General features: G+C 51.5%; 1 protein-coding gene across 2 annotated transcripts in view; it reads left to right on the top strand.

Moving 5' to 3' along the window:
• Positions 1–2406: 2406 nt before the first annotated feature.
• Positions 2407–26183, top strand: part of DISP3 (dispatched RND transporter family member 3) — a 48278-nt gene continuing 24501 nt past the window's right edge. The window contains exons 1-3 of one of the 2 annotated variants that reach the window (XM_084784929.1): positions 2407–2797; positions 19117–20089; positions 20793–21012. In XM_084784929.1, coding sequence (XP_084641055.1) covers positions 19120–20089; positions 20793–21012 — 1190 coding nt within the window. In that variant the 5' untranslated portion in view covers positions 2407–2797; positions 19117–19119. The remainder of the gene's footprint in view (positions 2798–19116; positions 20090–20792; positions 21013–26183) is intronic. The other variant, XM_084784928.1, reaches the window with a different exon arrangement.

The following is a 26183-nucleotide window of genomic DNA, read 5'->3' as shown; positions in this document are numbered from 1 at the left end:
GGGCTAGCCAGGGAGAGGGAGAGAGAGAGAGAGAGAGAGAGAGAGAGAGAGAGAGAGAGAGAGAGAGAGAGAGAGAGAGCGCTGAGATTGGCTGTGGAGAAGGATTCTCACAGCTTTCCAGACTCATCCCTGTTCCACTGACACCACAGGCTCCCCTTTACAACAGACATATTTCAAAGACCTGGTTCCATTTGCATTTTAAAACCATGCTGATGGCCTGGGAAAATCATATTCTTTCAGAATTTCTGAGTATCACTCCCTGTAAAACACACACACGCATGCGCGTGCGTGCGTGCGCACACACACACACACACACACACACACACACAGAGAGAGAGAGAGAGAGAGAGAGAGAGAGAGAGAGAGAGAGAGAGAGAGAGCATAGTCAGGTCCCCTGTATATTCCCTTTGAAGAGGTTCCTTTACCAAAGGCAGAACAAGCCCTGGCCCTCTGGAGATTACCTGGAGGTCTAGAGAGGGAAGAAAGGACTCTTAATGAAAATAGGAAGAATGTCATGTCATCAGGGCCCTTATCAAATCTACTAAACATAGTTCCCAGGAGACTAAAGGTCACATCCACAAACGTGGGTTGTTGGGAGGCACAGCACCCTGGGAAAACAAATGGGGTGCCCTGGATTCTGTTGAGCACAGGGACTTTGGAGGTCTTTAAGGGGGTTCCCGAAAGCAGTCTTAAGCTGAAAACAACTAAGCCATTCACACAGAAAGCAAACCTCTGCTCTCAGCTGGGCTTGGGAACACACTCTGTGTCTCCCATTGCTCCCTTAGAAACAAATGCTTCCCTGGTTCGCCTTCCTCCCACCTCCCCCATGGCTCCTCTTTCTCTGCCTCCTTTTGGAATATGTTATGTGGGGCTGGACGTTTGCAAGGAACTGCTGGGCTGTTCCATGTAGAGTACCACATTCGGCCTCTGCTCTTGTGGCAGAAATATGCACACCCTCCATTTTAGGCTTTAGTTTCTCTCTGGCATCCTTCCTGCCAGGAGCGGTCCATAACCCTAGCATCTTCTGGGTGGTGTGAATTCACTGCACATCTTCTGAAAGCCTTGGTGGCTGGCCAGTGGGTCCCCCAAAAATCCTTCCTGAGCATGTGCTGCGGGGAAGCAAATGCTAGAATAGGAACATTGGCTCTGGTCATTTGCTTCTGCGCAGATGAGTTCTGGGGGCACCCTGGATCATAAATACCTGTATGTCCACCTGGCAGCCAGCCAGTGAGTGCAGTCCCCAGGGGCGGTATTCAACAAAGCTGAACAGGTACTGCAGGTTAGTGACAGCAGGATTTCACCGTAGAACCTCAGAGAACTCCCAAGTTGCCTCTTTTTTAAATTAAAATTTTATTTATTTATTTATTTATTTATTTATTTAGTGTGTGTGTATGTGTGTGTGTGTGTGTGTGTGTGTGTGTGTGTGTGTGTGTGTGTTTGGAGGGGATGTGCATGTGTACCATAAGTGAAGGTCAGAGGACAGCTCACAGGAGTGTGTTTGCCCTAAGAATCCAACTCAAGCACTTGGTAAGCCATCTCCCTGGCCCCTAGGTTTCGTCTTTCAAAAATACAGATCAAGGCATGGGCCACACAGCTTAGAGCCAAGTGTGGGACTTTTGATATTTTTATTTCACTATGGAACCCTGCATTCTTTCATATAAAACGGAGATTTTTTGAAGGGCAAAGGTTGCAGCTCACTTGTTTCTCTGTCTCCCAGTTCACGTTCTGATTTGTGTCATAATCACATGGGTGGCCTCTCAGCCAGCAGTGGGAAGGTGGCATCGGGTCCTTTTGAGGGCTCCCTTGGCTCTCTCCTTGGGTGACATCAAGGCCAATGAACATTGAGAGAGAAATGAAATGGGGATGGCTGGTTCCTGGACCCTTTCCTCTTTGGGCACCCTTTCGGAAGGGGATGTCAGGCAGACCTCGCGCTGCTACTGGAGGAGTGCCTTGTCCCTGGGGCTGGCAGGGCTCTTGGCTCTGCTGCCAGAGAGGTGAATAAAGGAGGGAGGGAGGGATGGTGCCAGGCGTCTGGGCTTGGCAGCCACCTCCGGAGGGCACCCGGGGATGCCCTGGAGTGTCCAGCAGGCTGGTTAGGTGCCAAGGCTGGGCAGATGGGGCTGAGAGCAGCCAGCAGGAGCGCACGCCTGGGAGAGACCTGGGCACCCAGAAACCTCGCGGCGGAGGGCCGGAGGAGGGTAGGGAGGTGGAGGGGCCGGTAGGGGGCTTGGCCAGGCTGTTTGCAGACACTGAGACTGACCCCCAGGGGTCGCTGCGCTTGGCGCAGCCCCTGCTCGCGAGCAAGGGGAGCCTGGCTGTACCACTACGCGGCTCCCGCAGGGGGATCGACAGCCAGGGCGGCGCCTGGCGGCGGGATCGGGGGACAGCAGCGCGCGGCGGAGCGCAAGCCCTCGCAGGACGGTGACGCAGAGCCCACAGGCGCTGAGGCTGGAGGCGCCAGTGGCCGGGGGGAGGCGCGACTCCAGAGCCTGCCTGGGACACCCCCGCACCCCGTGGTAGGAACCAGGACCCAAACAAAGGCGGGCGGCAGATAAAAGGCGGCGGTGGCTCGGAGTGCTTCGGGTGCGCGCTAGGGACGCAGTTGTCACGGACCTGGCCACGGTCGGCTCGGTCTGCACGCCCAGCAGCGGAGCTTGGGGGCCACTGGCCTCCTGAAGCTCTGAGAATCTTTCCTCCTGAGACTCCCTACAAGGGACAAGTGTTCACGGCGGGGTGTCCGAAGCCCCCTATCCCCTGCGGCACCCGTGTTTCAGCCTAGCTCAGCTCAGCCAGCGAGGTGAGTGGGACGGCCGCTGGGCGCCATCGGGGCTGGGGGTGTGTTGTTCCGAAGAGGGGAAGGGTCTAACGCGCTACATACACTCCGGCCTGTGCTAGGGGCGGGGGAAGTGCGGGGAGTTCTCCCGCTCTCAGGCCATCCCGAGCGAGGGCCTCGGCGCGGTAGGGAAGCCAGCTGATGAGGATAGAGTTCAGATCTCAGAGCTTGTCCTCGCGCCCCTAGGCTTACTTATATCAACGCGCTAGGGAGCTGCGCAGCCTTGGTCTGCCGGAGCGAGTTTAAGATCCTGAATCATCCTAGCTCCTGATCTCCGTACCCCTGCTCGTCCCAGGGGGTGTCTGTCTGGGTCCATAAAAGTTGAGCGTCAGCCTGAAGCCATCCCCAATCCACCTGTCCGCCTGGTTTCAGAGAAGAGAGGGGACAGGGAAAGGTGAAGGACGGCCTCTGCAGCTGCCCTCTACTTGGGCGCACTCACGCTCTCGGCGGGACGTTCTTAAAAGAGTCCTGGGCTGCGGATAACCCGCTGCAGGTGCCGCTGCATGCCTGGACCTCTGGGAGTCCGGCAGGTGATGGAAGCCGAGCGCTAGACTCGGCCCAGAACGCCAGCAAGGACTGTGATGGGGCGGGCATCTGAGCAACCGTGGAGCACAGTCAGGGAAAGATTACTAGCGCAAGTGGCTGCGAGTTCCTTGAGCCAGCCCTGCTACTGGGAGAACTTTTCCCAACTCCCTGGGGGAGACGCCTCCTTGGAGGCTTCCTCTGCCGGACCTCTGTCTACTCCACGGAGGGTGCCAGCTAACTGCGGTGCTTCCCGAGTCTGGGTGCTGGTCCTGGTCATTTAGCACCCTCGGTCAGTACCGCGGACAGCGCACTGAAACCTACGGCCCCAAGCTCCACACGCACGAATGAAGCACGCGCAGCGCACACACTATGTATAGGCCAGTCGCGAACACTTCATGCACAAATTCACACTCCGCTCTGGTAAACATACTCCCATCGTGGCTCATAGGCGCACACAATGCACACAGAGACCTAGGATTCACATCCACGTGGACCAGCCTAATTTTCCCATAAGCTCCGTTTCGTGGACCCGGACACATCTCACTCCATGCTCTTGCTGGAGGATGCTCTTGCTGGAGGATGCTTAAAACCCCAGGCTCCGGAGACCACTGCATAGGACTCCCACTGATACCTCACCTCACACAGAGGCTCAGGCTGTGGGACACAGACACTGGTGTGTACATACACAAACAACATAGGCTCTAACAGCCCCCCTCGCCCCCGCCCCAGCCCCCACCCCCCTCCCCTTCTACTGCAGACCTTCCTGAATCAGAGTATCTGCCAAAAGGAGCAAAGCAGCTGTTAGGCTCAAAGAAAGCTCCGGGCAGCAGCCCAGCTAGGCAGGCAGGCGCCTCACAGTCTTGGTTTGAAGCTCAGTGTCCATTTCGGACTCTCCACCCCTAATGCCTACTCAAGCCTCTTCCTGGCATGTCTTTTTCCCTCCAGGGTCTGCAGTCTTCGCTAGTGCTGCCTTTGTTCCGCACTCTGTTCCTCCCCAGGGTTGTCTTTCAGATGCACACCCTGTGGTCTTTTCTGTGCGTCCACCTCCCTGGCTGCTTTCGTTCCTTTTTCTGACTTTCCTTCACTTGAGTCTTTCCTGGTCTGTGCTATGATACCCACGCTGGCACTGCTGGCCCTTGGGGGCACTGACTCCGGCTTGCTTCCTCGGCTGCAGTTTCCTTTCGCCCATTCCTGTCTCTTCGAGTATCTGCCCCCCCCCCCCTCTGCCCAATAGCTTCGATAGCTTTCACCGACAATCTAAGGAAAATTTCCAAGGCCAGAACCTCAGAAAAGTGTTTCAAGGGGCCCAAGAACCTGGAGAGCGAGATAGGCACTGGGAGCCTCGGTTTCTCCTCTCTCCTCAAAAGCTGGTGTTTTGAAGGCTCTGGGCCCATACCCCAGCTTGCCATTTGACACTCTCTTGTGTCCTTAAAATCTAGGAAACAATTGAGAAAATCCTTGGAGCAGAGGGAGAACTGAGCCTGAAATTCTGGTCTCAATTGGTCACAGGTGCCCAGTGGCCCCCCCTGGACAGACTCTCATCTTACTCTCAGCGTAGGCTTTCCATCATAAGTGGGCAGGGCTGCCCATGGGATCCCTTTTAGAACTTGGCTTTGAAGACTGCTCACTCTATAGCGAGTGCCTTGACCTGAGATTGAAACTCACGGCTGGAAACCCCCAAAGGTTACGGTGCCTCCCTACTTCCTCAGAACTCCTCACCACTGCTGAGGACACCCTGCTCCTATGTGAGGGGTGGCTCAGCTGATTTTCTTAATAGGACCAGAAATTCCAGGTAATTTCCTTATGTCACGCTCGTTGCTCAGGTTCGGTCTCCACGGAGGCAGGCACTGATGTGGCTGTCTGTCCATCCACCATGCCAAGGCATGATGGCCCTCTTTCCTGGTTACCCAGCACACATGGACAGAGTTGCTGGGCTGAAGATCCTGGCCCCCAGACACATGGCCAGACACAGAAGGGACAGCCCACGAAATTATTTTGGCAATCGGTCTCAAGTCTCTCAGACTCAACCAAGCAAGTCTGCTCATGAACAGTCAGACCTGGGCAGGGAAATAAGCGCCATTTGGCTAAGCTCCTTCTCACAGCCTCTTGATTTGGGGGCCGCAAAGCGATGTGCCAAGAGATGTGGTAGGGTCCCTAAGGGAGCCACCAATCCACCAGTGGTTATAAATACAGGCACCCAAAAAATGCCGGTCTTGGCAATGGCATGGGAGTTGAAGATAGTAACAGTCTTGGCATTGATAACTGACAGTAGCAGAATTGTAACAGCAAGCATGGTGGCTAGTTCTCCATTTCCTTTCCCTGCTCTTGGAAATTATCTCCTCACCCCTACCCCTCTGTGTCCCCTCTCCTGCATGCCTAGCTATGGGCAATGATAGCCACTGTCCATGTCCTAGCCGAGGGGGCTTGTCATTTGAAACCCTCTCTCTCTCTCTCTCTCTCTCTCTCTCTCTCTCTCTCTCTCTCTCTCTCTCACTGCCCACCCTTCCCCCACTGGGGCCTGTTTCTGCCCATGGATCAGGAGAGGTGTCAAAGTCTGTCAAAACACCCTCCAAGGCTGGATTCCAAAGCACCAATATCCTGGGGAAAATAAATAAAGAGAACAGCATCAGCCCGAAATAGAAACACGCACCCAGTCACAAATATGTATGTTCTCCATGAGTCGCATTTCACGGGCAGACAGTGCAGCACGCGCTCCAGATGCTCAACAAAGGCCAGAGGCAGGGATGCTGCGGGACCAGGTCAGGGAAGCCAGCAGAACCTTCTCAGCGAGCGAGCTTTGCACACTGGAAGACCACAGGGCCACCCTCCTGGGCTGCCCTAGATGGAAGGTGCCAGAAGGCACATGGTAGTTAATATGCCCCTGAGGGTTAGTCACCAGTTGTTTGGAGGGGGACATGCAAGGCTGATGGCCCCAGGTCCTGTTTACAGTGAGAGGCTGGCAATGGCAGCATCGTAACAGCAGCTGCCAGTCGTTGGACGCCTGCCCTGCGTGTGCCAGACGCTAACACATACATGTGCGATCATATTTAAGCTCTGAAGTCTTCTGGTGGCACAGGAGAAGCAGCTCAAGCAGCTAGTTTGAGGCCACACAACCTGAGGAGTCCAAGTAGGGAACTGAATTTCTTGTTTGTTGGTTTTGTTTTTCACGAGAGGGTTTCTCTGTGTAGCCCTGGCTACCCTGGGAACTCACTCTGTAGATCAGGCTGGCCTTGAACTTACAGAAATCCTCCGGCCTCTGCCTCCTAAAGGTGTGCGCCACCATACCAGGCAGGACCGAATTCTTATTTGAATGAAGCAAAAGTCTCTGTTTTGCTCGGGTTTCTGCATTGTTGTGGTTAATTCTTTCTTGTTTATTTTATGTGCTTTGTCAAGAAAACCACTTATGCTTGGCGCAGCAGGACATGCTGTCATCTCAGTATTGGGAGGGGCTACTACATTCAAGGCTAGCCCGGGTTATGTAGTGAGACCTTGCCTCAAAAAACCAAAACAAACCAAATGAAACAAAACAAAACAGGCTACCTATGCAATTGTAAATTTATATATAAATTTCTCTGCCTGTGCGTTTAAGTTAGCATTATCACAAACCTGTTTCTCTGTGGCCTGAGCTGGCACCCTGAACTGGGTACCCAGGGTCTCTGGGTCATGACTAGGCTGAGGCTGGGTCTGAGTGGCTCACTTCTGCATCTTAGACTTTGTCTTCAGCCTTGGGAGTCTAACCGGCATCCTGAGAGATGGAGTCCCACTGTAAAATGTGGGCTAGGAAAGATACCTTCATTCAGAAGAGATTGGGGGCCAAAGAAGGGGAATTGACTTCAGAGAAGGCAAGTAAGCCCCCCAGCATCACACAGCATTCTGGTGCCAGAACCTGAATCTTGTTATCTTAAAGAGGATTCTGGGGCAATCTGGCTGGCCCCTAGGTGACTAAACTGATGTGGGCAGTGAGGCTAGCCGCGCCCCTTCCGGGGCAGAGATGAAGTCCTTGCTGTTACTGGTCAACCCATCTCTGCATCCCCACTGACATCAGGCTGGACCGCTTCCTACCCCAGGTCCACCATGGCCAGTAACGGAGGCACACACTGACATGCCAGCCATGTGTCAGGCGTGTTGCTAAGTGCCCTTTGGAGTCTAATGCCCACAATCACCCTGAAGACAGGGATTCTTAGTCCATTTCACAACGGAAGGAAGCAAGTGAGGCAAGAGAAGTTGAGTCACTGGCCCAAGGACATATAGCTAGTTAAGGAGCAGATGGGGTTCAGCAGAGGGAGGAGAGGGAGGCTTGGGACCAGACCCAGGGGGAAGGTGGAGCCACTGGGCAGCCCCAGGCTATTTATAAGACACCTCTCCAGCTTTGTCACGATTTCTGGCACTAGCAGCTGCTGTGTCCCTGCCAATCCCTGCAAGGAAGAAACCCAGGGCAGCATCTCGGACCAGATGCTGGAATGTAGGGGTGGAAACATTTTACCTTGGACTCCAGGTAGAGAAGCCACCAGAGAGGGCATCATGGCACGTGGGCACATGTGCCCTAGATTCTGGCATCCCACTTCTTTCTTTTTAATTCCTCTCTCTAAGGGAGACAGCCTGGGGACCTGGGAAGTTTAGAGCTTCATTAGTGACATGATCAGGCCTCAAGGTATCGGGAACTAGGAGATAGAGACAATGGACAGATCTGTACAGGTTTTGGTGCTAGCCTGTGCCATCCGGGTCCCCTCCAGAGGAAAAGCTTTGGAACCAGAGTGGGCTATCCCGGGAGATGTTATCAGGGCCTTAAATCTCCTGGGAAAGGCCTCTTTAACCCCGTGCTCCCCTGAGCATCTGCACGCACAGCCCCATGTGCCAGGCACTGGGCATTCAGAAAATAGATAGATGTCTTGATCCATCTAGAGTACCATGGAGTATGCTACCTACCCCTGACTCCTCCTGCCCTAAAAGCAAAGGTGACGGGTGATGGATGATGGCTCTCTTGTGTCCCTACCAGAAACAGAAAAGGAACCTCGTATTTTTCTGGGTCTAAGGACCTGACCCAAGTGAGTGGTCTTCCCCAGGTCAGGGAGAAAGTTTCCATGGGTGCCGTATTAACCATAAAGCATGTTTGTCAGCTTCCTGTCTTGGTGGCTGTTGTGGGGGGCACCACGGTGCCGGTTCCTCCCAGCTGACATCTGGTCCTGAGATCCAACACACATATGTTACCTGGTCAGTAGGAGAGGAGAGGCATGCCGTGCAATGGGCAGCTGTCCTGAAGGAGAGGTGATGGCTTTCCTGACTCGGAGGAAGATAGCGTACATGGAGTTCAGTGACAGAAGGACGGTGCTAAATCGGGATACTGGGAGGTGATGTTTCCCAAGTGTCCCGACCTTGGTGCCATCTTGAGGGACTTTTTAATGAGCCTCGCTAGGGGGTCGAGCTACAGAGAGCTCACCCCAGTGATAAGACTGACTCCCAAAATAGGCAGTGTGTGTGTGTTGAGATTTTTTTTTAACTCTTATTTTATGTGTATGAGTGTTTTACTCACAAGGGTATATGTGAACTACCTGGGTGCCTACTGCTCACAGATGTCAGAAGAGGCTATTGAATACCCTGGGACTGGAGTTACGGAAGTTGTGAGCCACCACGTAGGTGTTGGTCCTCCACATGAACACGTGCTCCTAACCACTGAGCCATCTTCCAGGCAGCTCACTTGGCAACAGGTGGTGCCTACTACATCCATCATAATGGCAGGGAATAGGAAGTGCAGAGAGGTGAAGCGGGGAACGACAGAGACAGGATTCGAACCCAGGCAAGCTGGTGTCAGACCACTATGTGAGGATGGAGTCCACAGCTTGGCCTTTGCTAACGTGGTTTGTGGAAGTACGTCATGGATCCTCATTGATCCAGGTAGTTTGTATATCTGGCTCTGGATAGGGAAATGGCCATTTGCAGTCCTGGCTGTCAAGTATCCAAACAGATCACTTTTCTGATATCCAGATGTTGGCAGCATCTGGCCAACTGACAGGGCACCCTCTAGTTTTTTCATCCAGATGGCTCCCCCTTTCCCTCAGTTGTAGACCCAGGTGGGTCCCATGTCCCCTCTAGATATAATAGCATCTGGGAATTCCTGGAAGAAAAGCCTTTTCTGCTTTAAAAGCTTCATTGTATGGTTCACAAAAATAGGATACTGGTTTTGGTTCTTATCTGCGGTCCACACCTGAGAGAAATTAAGCCAGAAAGAAATCTTGCTTTGGAAAAGCATCAGGCACCAGATGAAACCCTTCCTGACCCTGCTGGGGACAAGCAGTGCAGCCGTAGCTGCTGCATGCTGCCTGCAAGGCAAGCAGGTCTGACAGAGCCTTGGAGTAGACCATCAGACGTAACAGAACTGGAATCTGCGATGTCAGAATTGAGATATTCTAGGGCGTCAGTGAGCTTGAGAATGGATCTAGGGTGGGAGGGCTCATGAATCCTTTGGAAAGAAGGATTTCAGACATCACAAAGTCAAGACTAGGGTGACTGAACAAAATAGCAGTCCTTTTATATAGAAAATACCAATAAGGAGGGATGGATGCATGGGTGGATGGGTACACGGATGGTTTCATGGCTGTATGGATGAGTGGGTGGGTGAGCTGATGCATGGATGGATGGATGAGTGGGTGGGTGGGTGTATACATGGGTGGATGGATAGGTAGATAGATGGATGGATGGTGTGGATGGATGGATGAATAAGTAGATGGATTTATGTGTGCATGCATAGATAAATTCATGAATAGGTGGATGGATGATGGATGGATGGATAGCTGTCTACAAGGATGCATGTATACATGGATGAATGAGGTGGATGCATGCATGGGTAAGGATAGATGATGGGTGTATTGATGCTTGTATGTATGTATGTATATATATATATATGTATGTATGTATATATATGTGCATGCAATGTATGGATGAATGGGTGGTAGGTGCAAGCATGGCTGGGTAGAGAGTTGATAGATAAATGCATGCATGCATGGGTATACAGACAGGTGACTGCATGCATGGGTGGATGGATGGATGGATGGATGGATGGAGCTGATGGATGGATGGAACTGATGGATCTTGATAATCAGGATGTCGGTTGGCAAGGCTAGGCCCCAGGTACTGACAAGGGGAAGGGTCTTTGTCCTTCTCATCTTCAAAGAACTTCTCTTACTACAGGAAGAGCTTCTCTGTTACTAGAGGAAGTCCCTGAGTCTGGGAAGCCTCAGGCTTCTGGGGAGGGATCTTTGGCTCTGGATTAGAGACCCTGACAAATTCCTCTCCTTGAGGGATCTATAGTAGATGAATCCAAGGCTAAGTCTAGGGTCAAGGCAGGGCCTGTCATTGTGGGATGGGGAGCAGCTGCTTTCCCACAGCCTCCGATTTAGCCAGGGGCCGCACTTGAGTAAGAATCAGTTCCGTTTGTTTGCCGCCTTCACTTGCCCAGAAGACTAAGTGGATTGCTTCTCCCTCTGCAGTCCTCCATCAAAGCATGCCCTTGTGTGCCTGCTCCTTGTGTGCCTCTCCTGCCCTGGGGTGACGTGGAGAGATGGTCCGATCCTATGAGGCTCATTCTCACACTCCATCTCCTGCCCCACCCCACTCCGAAAGACCCTCAGTTAGGGGATTCCCTTGCCTCCTGGCTGCGGCATGCAGCTAGAAGGGCAGAATGCTCATTGATGTCATCCCCCCAGATTTCAGGGGATCAACAGCCACCTCCCCAGCTAGCTCCGTCTCTTCTGTCACTACCTGCATCCTGAGCCTTGAGGGATTCTGGAAGACAGAACTGCGTTGTCTTTAAAGCTCATTAGATTCAGCCTTCCCGCTTAACAGAGGGCGAATAGAAGACAGGCGTGGCACTTGGTAATAGCTCAGTGTGAGCAGGTAGGATGGGTGCTGGAGGAGGGGCTAGGTGGCCTTACTAAGTGGTCTATCCAGATCTCTGGGGCTAGAAGAAGCAGCTCTTTAGCTCTGGGGCTCTGGATTGACTCGGTATTTTTATGATAAAAATTGCAGAGTTGAGGGTGGGCTTTGGAGGGTCCTACAACAGAGCCCTCGCCTACAGCGGCTCAGCTCTGACCCACTCCTGCGTGTCTTAATAGAAAAATAGAGCCATCACAGGGTAGGCTGAGGGCTAGAGCAGCGGCAGGCTCCTAGCCCTGCTGAGGGCTCTGTGCCATAGTAGGTAAGGAGGAGGAGTAGGCTCTGCTCCCAGCATTGGCCACACCCCCTCCATGGATGCTGGAGCTGTCAATCAGCAGTCACCGAGAAAGCCACTGACTTGGGCACTGAAGGGAGAATTCACCCAGACACCCTCCATGCAAAGCTTTGCCAAGGCTGTCTCCAGAATGACTCAGGGGTAGACTCTGAGTGTGCACACCAGCCTGTGCACAGTGCATACACGTGAACACACACACACACACACACACACACACACACACACACACACACACCAGTGAGGGTCAGAAGGGCTGGTTTTAGAGCCCAGCCTTTTCAAATATTTCAAACTCAAGTAAAAACCTAACAGTGAGAAGTTCGGGTTCCAATGAGTCCCTGTAGTCCTTTAAAGGACGCAGTTTTCTGCTTTGCAAATTGGAAACCATTCCTCGGAGTAGAAAACACGGTACCTAATGGCCGGCTGGCAAGCTGGAAACTGCTGCAGAGCCGCAGTGTCCGAGTCCCCTAGGTTAAGAAGATCAAGGATGAGAAGAAAATGGCTCTGGCTTGGGTCCACGGAGCCTGAGTGGCCTCCACCATTCCCCTGCCTCTCTCTCTCATCTGGGGCTGGCCTCCTTTGTCCTCTACAAGCCTGTGGGTCAGGAGCCCTGAGTTCTCCAGGGGAGGGGCTCTTCCCCAGAGGTCTCATCTCCTTCCTCACCCGGATCCAGTCACAGTGCTCCTCCAAGTCTGGTGCACCCTGCTTTAGGTTACTGTTTATTCTGCAGCTTCTCCATTCCCGCCAGCTTCTCTCGGGGAGGTCTTTGGCCCTAACGAGTGTTGCCGCAGGCTTGGACTCATGCATGGGGTCTAGTTGTATCTGAGCCTCTCCCCAGAACTAGTCACCGGGAGGTGGCCACCTGCTGTGTTGTGTCTCAGAGGGACTAATGGCACCCAACACATAGCTACCGGCTATTCAGCTAGCTCTGATGTTATTGCGCTGCCCTTGAATGCCACTTCCCCGCCCCCACCCCCGGCCCCATTACACAGTAGCTTGTGATTGGAGTTAGGGGCAGGCAGACCGCCCCCCACCCCAGCACGCAGCTACCTTTCCCCTGCCAGCTTAACTTTAAGGCAACTCTTCCTACTTGGTATGTAGCAGGTGGGGGAACCTGCTGGCCCAGATATGGTAGATGACTTGTTCTAGGTCACACAGCAGCTATGTGGCAGACCAGGACCCTATGCCAGCCCCTGGCCTGTTCTGCTGATGCAGGTGTCCATCACCGCTTCTTGCACCTCCCCGGCCCCCTGAGCAAGCGCCAGGAAGAGCTGCCTGGAACCTGGGAAGCAAGAGTGGTTTTACGTATTTGTTAATCGGGTCTTAGAGGGAGAGAAGAGCCCCGAGCTCATCAGCCAGGAAGGAATCCAATTTGGCTTTTATAGCCCTGGTTATTCACCCTCCATTGTGGGCTCTTTCTCTTTTTTATTAACCCAGTCTTCTAGGAGCTGGGGAACTGCAGGGGCTGCTGAGGTCCAGGGGTCCCAGGCTCTGGAGCCCCAGATGGCATTCCAGGCAGTGGCCAGGATGTGATAGGAAGAATTGACAGGGTACGGTTTCCAGAACCTTCTGACCCTTCCACCAGAAGTACAGGGGAGCCTGTTCTAATTTCCATTTTTTATTCATGCTGCTGGTTGCATTAAGCTTTCATTGTCTTGTTCTCTGTGATGCCGAGGCTGCTTTTAGGGCTCCAGAGTCTGGGCTGATTGATGGGTCTAGGGAGAGACCTGAGCTGCACAGGTAGAAAAGGAGGAAAAATCAGTGAGTGGGGTCCCTTTGGCAAGCCAAACAGGGTAGCTAAGATGATGGCTTCTACCTCCAGCCTGCAGGAACTCAGCCCAGCCCTACACTGCCGGCAGCTAGCTGCCTCAGGAGCTGAGAGCAGAAGAGACACAGAAGGAAACAGAAAAGCAGAGACTGTGTTGTTGCTCGGTGACTAATGGCATTTGCCTCCCACCCTGACTCCCTGAGTATGATCCCTCGGACCCACATAGCAAAAGGAAGGAACGGACTCTAGCAAGCTGCGCTCTGACCTCCACACTCAGACCTATACGTGCATGCACAATAAATAAGTGTAACTTTTAGGGCTGGAGAGATGGCTCAGTGGTTAAGAGCACTGCCTGCTCTTCCTAAAGGTCCTGAGTTCAATTCCCAGCAACCATGTGGTGGTTCACAATGTGATTTGATGCTCTCTTCTGGCCTACAGGTGTACATACAGGCAGAACACTGTATGCATGGTATATAAATAAATAAATGTTAAAAAGAGACTGTAACAGGTGAAATAGTTTAAAAAAAAATAAGTGTAACTTTTAGAAAGCACATAGTGTGTGTTGGCCACACAGTAGGGCCCAGCTGATGGTAAGCTTTCCACCATTTTATCAATGGAGAAACATTTCCTGCCCCCAAACACCCAGCGAGTGGCAGTACCAGGATTTGAACCCAAGGCCTGTCTGACTACACAGGCTGTGCTGCTCAGCTCACCCTTCAGCCCCGGAATCAGGTCCAGCTTTAAGTCTCTGATAACCTCTTGTTGTCGGGGGAAACCAGTCCTGTCCCAGCAAGCCCACCAGAGCAAATCCACAGAATGGCAGAAACGCAATTGTGAGGGCTCTCTGGAGATGCCAGGACAGTCCCCGCGGCTGATCCATGGCCCAGAGCAAAGCTTGTTTGCCTGATATATATTGAGCTGTTGGGTTTACGAGTCAGCGCCCAGTTCCCTCACCAGCTGTCAGCTCGGGGAGGATGGCCGTCCCTCATCTGCCCCATCTCAGCAGCCTGCCCTTCTCCGAGAACTGAGGGCCTTGGGCAGGCTGAGCACCACCACACCCCCATTTCCTCCTCCACCCCACCTAGGCTCCTTAGTCAGGAAGCCCAGGTCCCCTGAGCTAGCAGAATGGCACTTCCGAGCAGCACAGCTGAGGCAGGAGCTTGACGCATCTATCTCAGCCGGGCACAGGCAGCTTTCCCCAGGGATGAGCAGAGAGGTCTAAGTTGGTCATGCTGGAGGAAGGTGAAGGGCTCTGAGAAATATCACCTGCCTTCATCTGTAAGTCTGGGGTGGGGGTGTTCGCCAGGTGGAATCTGCAGTTTTCTTTTTCTGGTACTGGGGGTTGAACCAGGGCTTTACACATGCTAGGCAAACACTCTTCTGCTGAGCAATGTCTCCAGCTAGGACCTGGGTTTCTTGGGAGAAAATTCTGGAGCTGCCTTAGTATCTAGTTGCTATGGTAGGGGCTCCCTGCTTCACCCCCACTTTCTCTCTGCTCTGTATCACCCTTGTACTAGAGTTCTCTAGAGAAACAAAGCTACTGGAGATAGATAGACAGACAGACAGACAGACAGACAGACAGATAGATAGACAGACAGACAGATAAAAATGTTCTCTGTGGATTCTTTTCCTCTGTAAAATGGAGCTGCTCTGTTACAAGGCTGATGTGAGGCCGACAGAAGATGTATTTTTTAAAAAATCCTGGTGTCACGGTGGATGCAGAGCTAATTATGATGTTGTAATTATCTTAATTAGTGTTGGAGATTCTAGCTAAGCTAGCCCGGCTCTGGCTTCACCCCATGTGTGTGATTTTTGCTCCCCTTGAGCGTCTAAGCCGTCAACTAATCTCCTGGTTTAGAGTGGAGTACCCAAGTCACAGGAAGAGGGCTTGGGATGATGGACAACAGCCATCTGATGTGGCACCAGTATCTAGGAGTGTGTGTGAGCAGGAGAGAGACACAGCGTCCCCGCTCCAACAGCAGTGGCAGGGTGGGAACTACTTGACTCAACACATCTCAGTTTGAACTTCCACCCAAATCTTTCAACCCAAAACGGAGAGAATTCTAAGCGCTCCAAGGCATTCGTGGACCAGAGCTGAACCTGGGAAGCAAACCACACCGAGTCAGGGAGAAAAAGCTGATTAGCTCCTAATTGCCATAAAATTATATATATTTATATATATACATATATGTGTTTTAAGTAGAATCTGCATGTCTAATGTGATTTTTTTGATTACGTTTTAATAGTCCGGCTGGGATGAGGGAATGAAGAAGGAAGAAGTCTGTCATTTCCTGCCTGAGAGGAGGGAAGTTGTAAACAGAAAGCTTTGGCTTGGGCCTCCTGCCTGGGTGCTGTGTGAAGCATAGGTAGGGGCCTGGCTAGGTGTCAGTATCGTCTCCCTGTGGAACAGGCTGGCCTTGAACTCACAGAGATCCTCCTACCTCTGCCTTCCTGCTGCCGCCGCCTCCACCACTCAGCCTCAGAGTCTCCAATTTAAATGCACTTATCATCTCCAGACCTGCTTGTTCCCAGGGGCTGCCGAAGAATTACTCCAGAATTTGGTGGCAAAAGAGAGAGCTTCCAGGTGAGAATCCTGGCCCCACCACTGCTAGAACGACCTTGGGTGTCTCGACACCTCATCCCTGGGTCTCAGTTTCCCCGTGTGTGCAGCGGGGACCGCTGTGTTTGATGTATTTTGTTTTGTTTTGTTGAGACACGGTTTTATGTAGCCCAGGCTGGTCTTGAGTTTGCAATGAGGCCAAGGATGAACTTTAAGTTTCTGATCCTCTCTCAAGGGCTGGGATAGGAGCATGGGCCACCATACGTGGTGTGTGGATGCTGGGGACGGAAGCAGGAGATTCGTGCCAGGCAAGCTATCTACAACTGAGCCCCCCACCCCCACCCCCGTTCCTTTGCTAAGATTTCACATCCTGTGATTTACTTCTCTTTCCGTTCAAGACTGTCCTTTCCGTCTCAGGGGACCGAGATTGTCCACACTCCTTTCCAGCTAGCCCAGTGCTCTGCTTTCTTACTACTCTTGCCCCATGAACATTGTCATGACTCTTCGAAGAGATGAAGATGACTGGTGAAATATGGATGCCAGTGTGCGCATGCACGCGTGGACACACACACACACACACACACACACACACACACACACACAATTTCTTTCTTTTTCTTTTTTTTTCTTTTTTTTTTTTTTTTTGGTTTTTTGAGACAGGATTTCTCTGTGAAGCCTTGGCTGTCCTGGACTCACTTTGTAGACCAGGCTGGCCTCGAACTCACAGCGATCCGCCTGCCTCTGCCTCCCGAGTGCTGGGATTAAAGGCGTGCACCACCACGCCCAGCTTTTTTACTTTTTTTGTTGTTGTTGTTATTTGTCAACTTCACATCATGCACCCCAATCCCACTCACTTCCCCCTCCCCTCATACCCACTCTCCACCCTTGCAACCTTCTCCCCAACACAGAGGGAAAAAAAAACTCATTGCCACACATACTTTCTAAATAGCATTTATTTCTGACTCTAAAAGTAAGACCGTACCTGATCACTACAGAAAATTTTGAGATAGACAAGCATAAAAGAGAAAATAAAAACCACCCAGAATCCCCCCCCAAACAGTGATAACCAGTCTCCCTGGGTTTAATTTAAAATACAGACATATGGGATTTCTTTCCCACCCCTCCCCCAGCTGTCAAAGTGAGGTTTCGCTTCAGATATGCCTTTGAGTCACAGCAAGACTGGCCTTGAAACTGGTTGCATCCTCCAAGCAGGCATGACTGGCAATTCCAGCACTCAGGAAGTAGAGGCAGAAGGATTGGGAGTCCAAGGTGTACGGAGAGTTTGAGGCAAGCCTGGGCTACATGATACCATAAGAGCAGAGCTGGAGAGATGGCTCAGTGGTTAACAGCACAGCACTTACTGCTCTATCAGAGGACCCAGGTTCAGTTCCCAGCGCCCACAACAGGAGTTCACAACTGCCTGCAACTCAAGTTCCACCGGATCCAATACCATTTGACCTCTGTGGGCACCTGCACACGCACGACGCGCGTGAACTCACAAACACTGCCGTAAATACGGAGTGCTGACATGGTGGGTTAGGAGGTAAAGGCAAGCCTGTGAGCTGAGCTCAGTCCCTGAAACACACATGGCGGGAGGAGAGGGCTGACTTCCGTCTAGTTGTCCTCTGAATGCCAGATGCGCACCATGGATGGGTTATGTGCACACCTGCACAAAGTGGGGGGGAGGGGGGGAGGGAATGAACTAAAAACGCAGGATGGTAGAGGGGGGAAGAGGGAGGGAGATAATGGGTACATCTTTTTCTTCCTTGTTCCTCATTAAGGGATCAATCTCTTGATTTTTTTTTCCTTTAAGTCTTGGACCCCGAGGGTCCCCTCAATCTTTCTCTCTATCGCTTCTGTCTCTCTCCCACCGACCTCCCACTATTCCACTCTCCTAACTCGCTCCGTTGCCTTACTCCTCCCCTTCTGTCTCTTCCTCACTTTCCCTGGCTGACAGCATCCTCTCCTTCCTGGGTTGACCAGCTGACTGAAGCGGAATGTTCTGGAGAATGGCAGTTGGGAAGCACGGTGTCCTCAGCTCCGCTGCCTCTCCCACCTCTGCCTGGTGCCTCCCTCCATTGAGGAGCCTGGCTATCCCAGGGACACTGAAGGTGGCCTCTGGGCCACCCCCGGGAGTCCTCGCATCTCACTGAGAGATGCCTAGCCCCTGCTTGTGCTCAGAGGGCTGCTGTTGCTGGAGTGGCATATTAAGTGGTCTAAGCTTGACAAACAGCAGCTGCAGCTGCTGCGTTCAGGGAGGGGTTGGGATATACTGAGGAGGCTGTGACAGACTCCTGGCCTTGGCACAGTCCCCTGGGCAATGGCTGAGGGTGTTACATTTCCAAAGGGGAACATAAGAATCTGATTGGCTGAGAGAGAGAGGGTACTTAACATACTACACAGACCTGCAGAGTACTTCCACCTCTGGCCCCACAATCCTCTGAAGCAGGAATAGCTGTCTCCATTCTACAGAGGGTAACTCTGAAGTTCAGGGTGGCTCCCAATCTTGTCAGTGTTCCAGTTTGCCAAGACCCAAACCAGTGCTTGTCTGATTCCATTTTCTCTCCGTCTACCCTGGCAAACTCCTGAGGGTGCTTTACAGTTCTTCAGTATACACAAGTAGCTGCTAAGGAGCCACATCTCACCTTGGCCTTGAGTTCTAAAGTCAGACAGAGACCGCAGTAAAGATAGAAAATTCACGTGTAGCCAGAAGTCTTGGCTGGCCTTTCTGCCCCAGAAGAAATGTCTTTTCTGTTGCAATTGGCTTACATGTCCCCCCTCCCTTTTTTTTGTATTTCTATGCACATGACCATTTTGCCTGTGTGTATGTATGCACACACATGTGTGCCTGGTCCCCCCCCCCCCAGGGTCAGAACACTTGGCACTGGAGCCACAAACAGTTGTGAGCTGCCTTGTGGGTGCTGAGAATCGAACCTGGGTCCTCTGCGAGAGCAACCGGTGCTCCTAACTGCTGACTTATCTCTCCAGCCCCAGTTCTCACTTTTCTTTGGTCTTGAAAGTCAAAATCACCTTACTGAGTTCAGTGGAAAAGAGCAACCACAGTTTTCCTGGTAGGTGTCCGTGTTGGTGGGTTCCTTAGAGGCTAGCGAGCATGATGCAGCCCCACGGTAGAATTGGTGTCTGCTTGTGGTACACAGGCTGAGCTAAGCCTCCCCACGCATGGCTGCTGACCCGTCCCTTTCCCCTAGGCTATGGACTTGGAGGATGACCCCCTGCTGCAGGATGTGTGGCTAGAGGAACCGCAGGAGGAGGAGACCTTGGGCGAGGCCTGCAGTGGTGTCCCTGGGCCAGGCTTGCACTCTGGAGCGCAGGGCTGCTGGCGACGCTGGACGCTGCCTTCCCGGCCTCCGGCCTCTGGGTTCTGGAGTACCCTGGGCTGGGCCTTCACCAACCCGTGCTGCGCGGGGCTGGTACTGTTCCTCGGCTGCAGCATTCCCATGGTGCTGTCGGCCTTCATGTTCCTCTACTACCCGCCCCTGGACATCGACATCTCCTACAACGCCTTCGAGATCCGCAACCACGAGGCGTCACAGCGCTTCGACGCCCTGGCCTTGGCCCTCAAGTCCCAGTTTGGATCTTGGGGGCGCAACAGGCGCGACCTGGCGGACTTCACCTCTGAGACGCTGCAGCGCCTCATCACAGAGCAGCTTCAGCAGCTGCACCTGGGAAATCATTCGCGACCAGCATCCCGGACTCCTCACTCAGGCCCCAGGGACACCCCTGTCACTCAGACATCAGCAGCCAATCCGAGTGAGCGGCGGCGGCGTGAGGCTCCGTCCCCTAGGGACCAGATAGCTAATCAGAGCCGAGCCCGTCGGGGTGCCTCGCGCTGGGATTACTCGCGCACCTATGTGAGCGCCAACACGCAGACTCACGCGCACTGGCGCATTGAGCTCATCTTCCTGGCACGCGGAGACGCGGAGCGCAACATTTTCACGAGCGAGCGTCTGGTGACGATCCACGAGATCGAGCGCAAGATCATGGACCACCCGGGCTTCCGGGAGTTTTGCTGGAAGCCGCACGAGGTGCTCAAGGACCTGCCACTCGGCTCCTATTCCTACTGCTCTCCGCCCAGCTCACTCATGACTTACTTCTTCCCTACCGAGAGGGGCGGCAAGATCTACTACGACGGCATGGGCCAGGACCTGGCGGATATCCGGGGTGAGCAAGTGCAGTGTTGGCATGATATGCTGAGCTTGGGCACTGGCCAGCGGGCAAGGTGTCAGTGGGATGTGTGGCTGGGATTGGATGTGAAGAGGGAAAGAAAACAACAGACCAGGGTGCCTACCGCTGGCATCGTGAGACTTAGGGTTTATTTCATCTTGCGCTTTCACATCACAGGAAGTCAGGGCAGGAGGCAGGAAGCTAAGCAGAAGCCATCGAAGGTGGCTGCTTCCTGGCTTGCTTGCTCCGTTTTCTTTCTTAAACACTCTAGGACCCCTGCCCAAGAATAGCATTCTCTCCAGTGGGCTGGGTCCTCGTCTGTCATTTAACAATCAAGAATAGTGTCCCCATAAGCTATCTGATGGGGGCGTTTTCTCGGCTGACGGTCCTCCTCTCATATAACATTATTGGCTTGTTGACCAAAAAAAAAAAAAAAAACTAATCAGGAAAAGAGGAAGATGACGGTTTAATGTACCTCGTGGGTGGGGGCTTGAGGAAAGATGGGACAAGACGCTTGTCTTGGTTTGGCATAGACAGGGTAGATCTTCAACAGATGGGGTTTCAGCATTGCATCCTGAGGCTTGGAGTCAGATGCAGGTCAAAGCATAAACCTAGCTCTGTCCCTGATGATGCAGAGGCAGTGACGGTGCAGGTGGGAGCTGTGTGCTGAGCGCTCTTTGGGTTTCCCCGCCCCCTGCAGGCTCCCTGGAGCTCGCCATGACCCACCCTGAGTTCTACTGGTACGTGGACGAGGGGCTCTCCGTGGATAATCTGAAGAGCTCCCTCCTGCGCAGCGAGATCCTGTTTGGGGCGCCGCTCCCCAACTACTACTCGGTGGATGACCGCTGGGAGGAACAGAGGGCCAAGTTTCAGAGCTTTGTGGTCACCTACGTGGCCATGCTCGCCAAGCAGTCTACTAGGTAAGAAGTCCAGCCACACCCCGTGGGTGCCTGCCTGTGTGTACCTGTGTGTAGGCAACAGGGCACCTCTTAAGCTCTGAATCTCTATCCTCATAACTGTAACCCCAGGAAGCCTTTATCCCCAAATTTGGGCAGAGTTGGGCACATCCTCTGAGCCCTCCAAAAGGCCTCTTTTCTTTTTCTTTTTCCTTTTGGTTTTTCAAGACAGGGTTTCTTCTCTGCGTAGCCTTGGCTGTCCTGAACTCACTCGGAGACCAGGCTGGCCTTGAACTCACAAAGATCCACCTGCCTCTGCCTCCCAAGTGTTGGGATTAAAGGCGTGCGCCACCACGCCTGGCTAAGGCCTCTTTTCTTGATCGGTGCTAATGGTCAGTAGATAGATAGCTTTGGTGGAAGGAGACAATTCCAAAAATCTTGTCCTGGAGGGCTGGGCTATGAACGGCCAGAAAGAAAGCAGTTCCTTTTGCCTCTCATATGCATCGACTCAGTGGGCAAAATAGCTTTATTTCTCTGGGCATGAGCGCCCATACTTATAAGATGGGACTGCGGTTCCTATTACTCTGGTCATTAAGAGAGAGCAGGGCCGGAGAGGTGGTTTGGTCACTAAGCGAAGCCTCTTCTCTTCTCTTGCAGAGGACCGGGGTACGGTGGCAGCTCACAACTATCTGTAACTCCAATTTTAGGGGCTCCTACTCCCTCTTCTGGCTTCTGCAGGCACATGGCACGTGTATGGTGCACACACCTACACTCAGGGAAAACATACGTATAAAATAAAATAAGTGTGCTTTAAAAAGAAGAGAAGAAGGAATGAGCCAGGGCCGGGGGAGGTGGCTCAGTTAGTAATGCACCTTGCCGTGCAAGCAGGAAGATGTGAGTTCAGACCCGCAGCACCCGCATCAAACCCTCGTATAATCCCGTTCTAAGGCTTGCTAGAACTGTAGGCTTGCAAGCCCTCTCTCAGACCTGTGGCATTTCCTGGGGATTTGTGTGTGTGTGTGCACTATAAAGCTTAAGCAAGTGGGGACTGAGGAGATGGCTTACAGTAGGTAGGATGCTTGCCATGTACATACGAGGACTCACGTTCAATCCCTAAAACCCATGTTCAAAAAGCCATGTGTGGTGACGTGCACTTGGAGTCGCCGTGCTGAAGAGGTCTGCAGTCTCGGGGATCTCTAGCACTGACTGGCCAGCTAGCCTAGCCACGCTAGTAAACTCTGGGTTGTCTAAAAGCAAGATGGGGCAGGTTGTGAAGAGTGCGTGTTGGTCTCTTCCAAAGGACCTGGTGCTCTGTTCCCAGCACCCAACCTTGGGCGGCTCACAACTGCATTAGCTACAGCTACAGCAGATCCACTGCCCTTTTCTGGCCTCTGGTTGCTCCAGGTTCCAGCAGAAGAAATCCTGTTGATTACGCCAGGAGAATCGCTCCTCAGAAATGATGTCCTTACGATTTCATTATTTTATTTTTTAGTCTTTTTCTATTGTTTAGGTTAGTTAGGTTATAAATGATATACTCTTGGTTAATAATATATATTTGCTAAGAAAATTGAGCCTACAGTCTCTGACCTCTGTTTTCCACCCACACATACACACCCATGCACCAGAGCATACACATGTGCACATGCAGGTGGACCCACATGCACACGCGCGCGCACACACACACACACACACAGGTTAAGAGGCCAGCAAGATGTCTCAGTGGGGCCTGCCACCAAGCCTGACGACCTGAGTTAGATCCCAATATGATAGAAGAAAGCTGACTCCCACAAATTGTCTTCTGACCCGCACACTGAGGTGTGTACATACAACCCCCCCCCCACACACACACACTTACACACATCTAAGAAAGATCTGTTTTGGAGATGGGCTTGTTTCTGGCTCATTTCTGTAAGTCTAGTCCCAACATGGAGCCTGGCACCACTTGGTAAAGATTGGTGTAAGGGATGAGTGGATGGATGCATGGATGGATGGATGTTGTGGCTGGCTGGGTGGGTGGCTGGATGGATGGGTGGCTGGATGGATGGGTGGCTGGATGGATGGGTGGCTGGATGGATGGGTGGCTGGATGGATGGGTGGGTTAGTGGAGTGGATGGATGGGTGGGTGGATGGCCGGATGAAAGTACCTCAAGGAAAGGCAGCTCAGAGGCGTTACTGTGGAGGGTGCTTCAGATAGCCACTGTTGCCTTGGCTGAACTGTTTGGCTGCTAAGTTCCCTGCGGGGGAAGGGGGTGGGGGGCAGGAAGCCATCTTCTGTTACCCTGGCGCTTCCTAGCAGGGAGTGACAGACAGTGGGGTGTGGGGCATGGTATGGAGGACTTGATTTTAATGCCTTCTTTGAGATTCACAAAATCATTTTTACTGTTGTATTATTGGTAACTAAAAAGGAAAACACACCTTGACTTAACTCGGAATTACACAAATCGTCCCTTTTATGGCATCTGCTGTTCTTCCTCCCCTTGTGGCTTTGCTGTGTTCACTTTAATTGTATATACATCTTAAACCTTGCAGATTCTGCTTACCGTGCTCATCTGCGTGTTTACCTCTCCTGTTGCTCTTCATTACTGTTGCAGCCCCGCGCTTCCCTCTGGGACCGATTTCCCTGTGTCTGAAAAACTCCTTTTAGTATTATCTGTGTGCAGGTTTACTGGTGGTGACTTCCATTTTGTTTGCCATGGGGTAGGGGGGGAAAGTCCTTATTTTACTTTCATTTTTCTAATCTGCTTCACTTGTGTGGTGTCCCACGTTGTCAGCTGTGTTTATTCACTATTTTAAAGATGACATTCCCTTGTCTCATGGCTTCCATCATTTTTTTTTTTGAGAGAAGTCAGCTGCAAATCTTCCTTGTTGCTCTTATTTTTCTTTTCTTTTCTTTTTTTTTTAATTAAAAGTGTTTGTTACATTTGTTCATTCATTTTGTGTGTGTGTACATGTGTGGGTGCATTCGTGCCTCTGTGTGCATGTGAAAGTCAGAGGACAGCCTGCAAGAACTGGTCCTCTCCTTCCATTATGTGGGCTCCGGAACTCATATTGTCAGTCTTGGCATCAAGTGCCTTTACCCACTGAGCCACCTTACCTGTTCATTGTTGCTCTCTCTATTTTATTTTTTAATTTTTTTTATTTTTGGTTTTTCCGAGACATGGTTTCTCCATGTTGTCATGGCCATCCTGGATTCACTTTGTAGACCAGGCTGGCTTGAACTCACAGCGATCTGCCTGCCTCTGCCTCCAGAGTGCTAGAATTGAAGGCGTGAGCCACCACCACCTGGCTACATTGTTCTGCTCTTAAAATCGCTGTTTTCCCTCTACTTTTAATTTGTTTTTTAATGATTTATTTACTTATTTTATGCATGTGAGTGTTTTGTCTGTATGCAGCGTGTGTGTGTGTGTGTGTGTGTGTGTGTGTGTGTGTTGCTCACAGTGGCCAGAAGAGGGTTCCAGATCCCTTGCAACTGGCATTACAGACAGCTTTAGGCCACCAGGTGAGTGCTGGGAATTGAACCCAGGTGCTCTGCATGAGCTGCAAGTACTTTTAACTCCTGAGCCATCATCTCTCCAGCACCCTTCCCCATAAGATACTCTGTAAATGCTATATAAATTAATATATACACAGTAAATGAGTGACCTAACTTTCAGCTTTTTTACTCAAAGAAAAAGTATCTAATTCATGAAAGTAAGAAAGTCAGAGATCTTTTCTTCTTGGCTATTATGTATGAGGTTAAATGTGGTTAAGAAAAAAAGATCTGAAGGCGTAGTTGCCACCTGATCGACATTTTAAAGTTGATTAGTCCCAACACACTCACTGTCAAGATCACAAATATCCCAGTATGTTTCCTTATATCCACTGACAACTGCATCCTACGTGCCAGCCCCAGCCCACGCAATCATTTTCCAGTTTTGGGGTGGTGTTGTTGAATTTTATGTATATGAACATTTGCCTGTGTGCATCTAAGAGCACCGCATGAATGCAGTGCTCTAAAATGCCAGAAGAGGGCATCAGACCCTCCCTTGAAACTAAAGTTACAGACAGCTGTCAGCTCTCAGGTGGGTGCTAGGAATTGAACCCAGGTCCTCTGCTAGAGCAGAGCCCGTACTTTTAACTGCTGAGTGATCTCTCCAGCCCCTACTTTCTGTTTCTACTATCATATGTAGACATTCCTTTTCTTGAGTTTTATATACATTGTATCTTGTAGTATATTCTCTTTTGATGGAACACATTCATTTCTCCTAGCTAATTTGAGTTGTGCCTGTGTTTTATCATGTATCAACAGTTTATTATTGAACATTGAATAGTTGCTCATCCGTTCACTCATTGGTGAGTGTTTGCATTGCGTCCAGGTTTAACTGTTACAGATAAAGTTCCAGTGAGGGTTTGTGTGTAAGTGTTTCTGTGGACAAATGTTTTGCCTTAGATAAAACACTTCTTAGTAAAATGACAAGGCAGTAATGGTGGGCATATAACCAACTGCAGAGACTTTCCGAGTTTTCCAAATTGGTTGTTCCACTTTGCGTTGCCACCAGTGGTGTGTGAGAACCCCACTTTCCCCCACATCCCCTCCAGCACTTGGTGTGATGATCTGGTCTGCTTCTCTATCTCTGTGATGAACACTAACCCTAACCAACTTGGGGGAGGGAAAGGGTTGCTTTATCTTACTCCTCCAAGTGACAATCCATCGTGGAAGGGGCCAAAAGCCTGGAGGCAGGAACGGAGGCAGAGGCCATGGAGGTGCACAGCTTACTGGCTTGCTCTCAGGCTCACATTCAGCTACCTTCCGAGGGACGACGCTGCCCACGCTGGGCCTTCCACACCAACAATCAAGAAAATACCCTAAGGACACGCCTGTAGGTTGATGGAGGAATTTCTCAATTGAGGTTCTCTCTTCGAAGTGACTCTAGTGTTGTCAAGTTAACAAAAATTAACTAGCACGTATAGATAGTTCACTTTTTAAGCTATTTTTAATTTAGAAAAAAAAATAAAGGAAAGAAAGAAAGAAATGTGGCTATTCTAACAGGTGTGTGGTAGCAATCCTGCTGTCTTTGCATTTTTCTAATGAGTAATGATTTGGACATCTGTCCTCATGTTTCTAAAGGAGGAAGGACTTATTCGGCTCGTGTTTTCCGTCTTCGGCGTCTTTCTGGCCCCCGGTGGTTTGGGGGCATCGTGCTAGAAGCTCACGG

The sequence above is a fragment of the Acomys minous genome (assembly GCF_964271855.1).
Source record: "Acomys minous genome assembly, chromosome: 6".
Taxonomy (NCBI): Eukaryota; Metazoa; Chordata; class Mammalia; order Rodentia; family Muridae; genus Acomys; species Acomys minous.
This window is presented reverse-complemented; position numbering and strand designations above follow the sequence as displayed.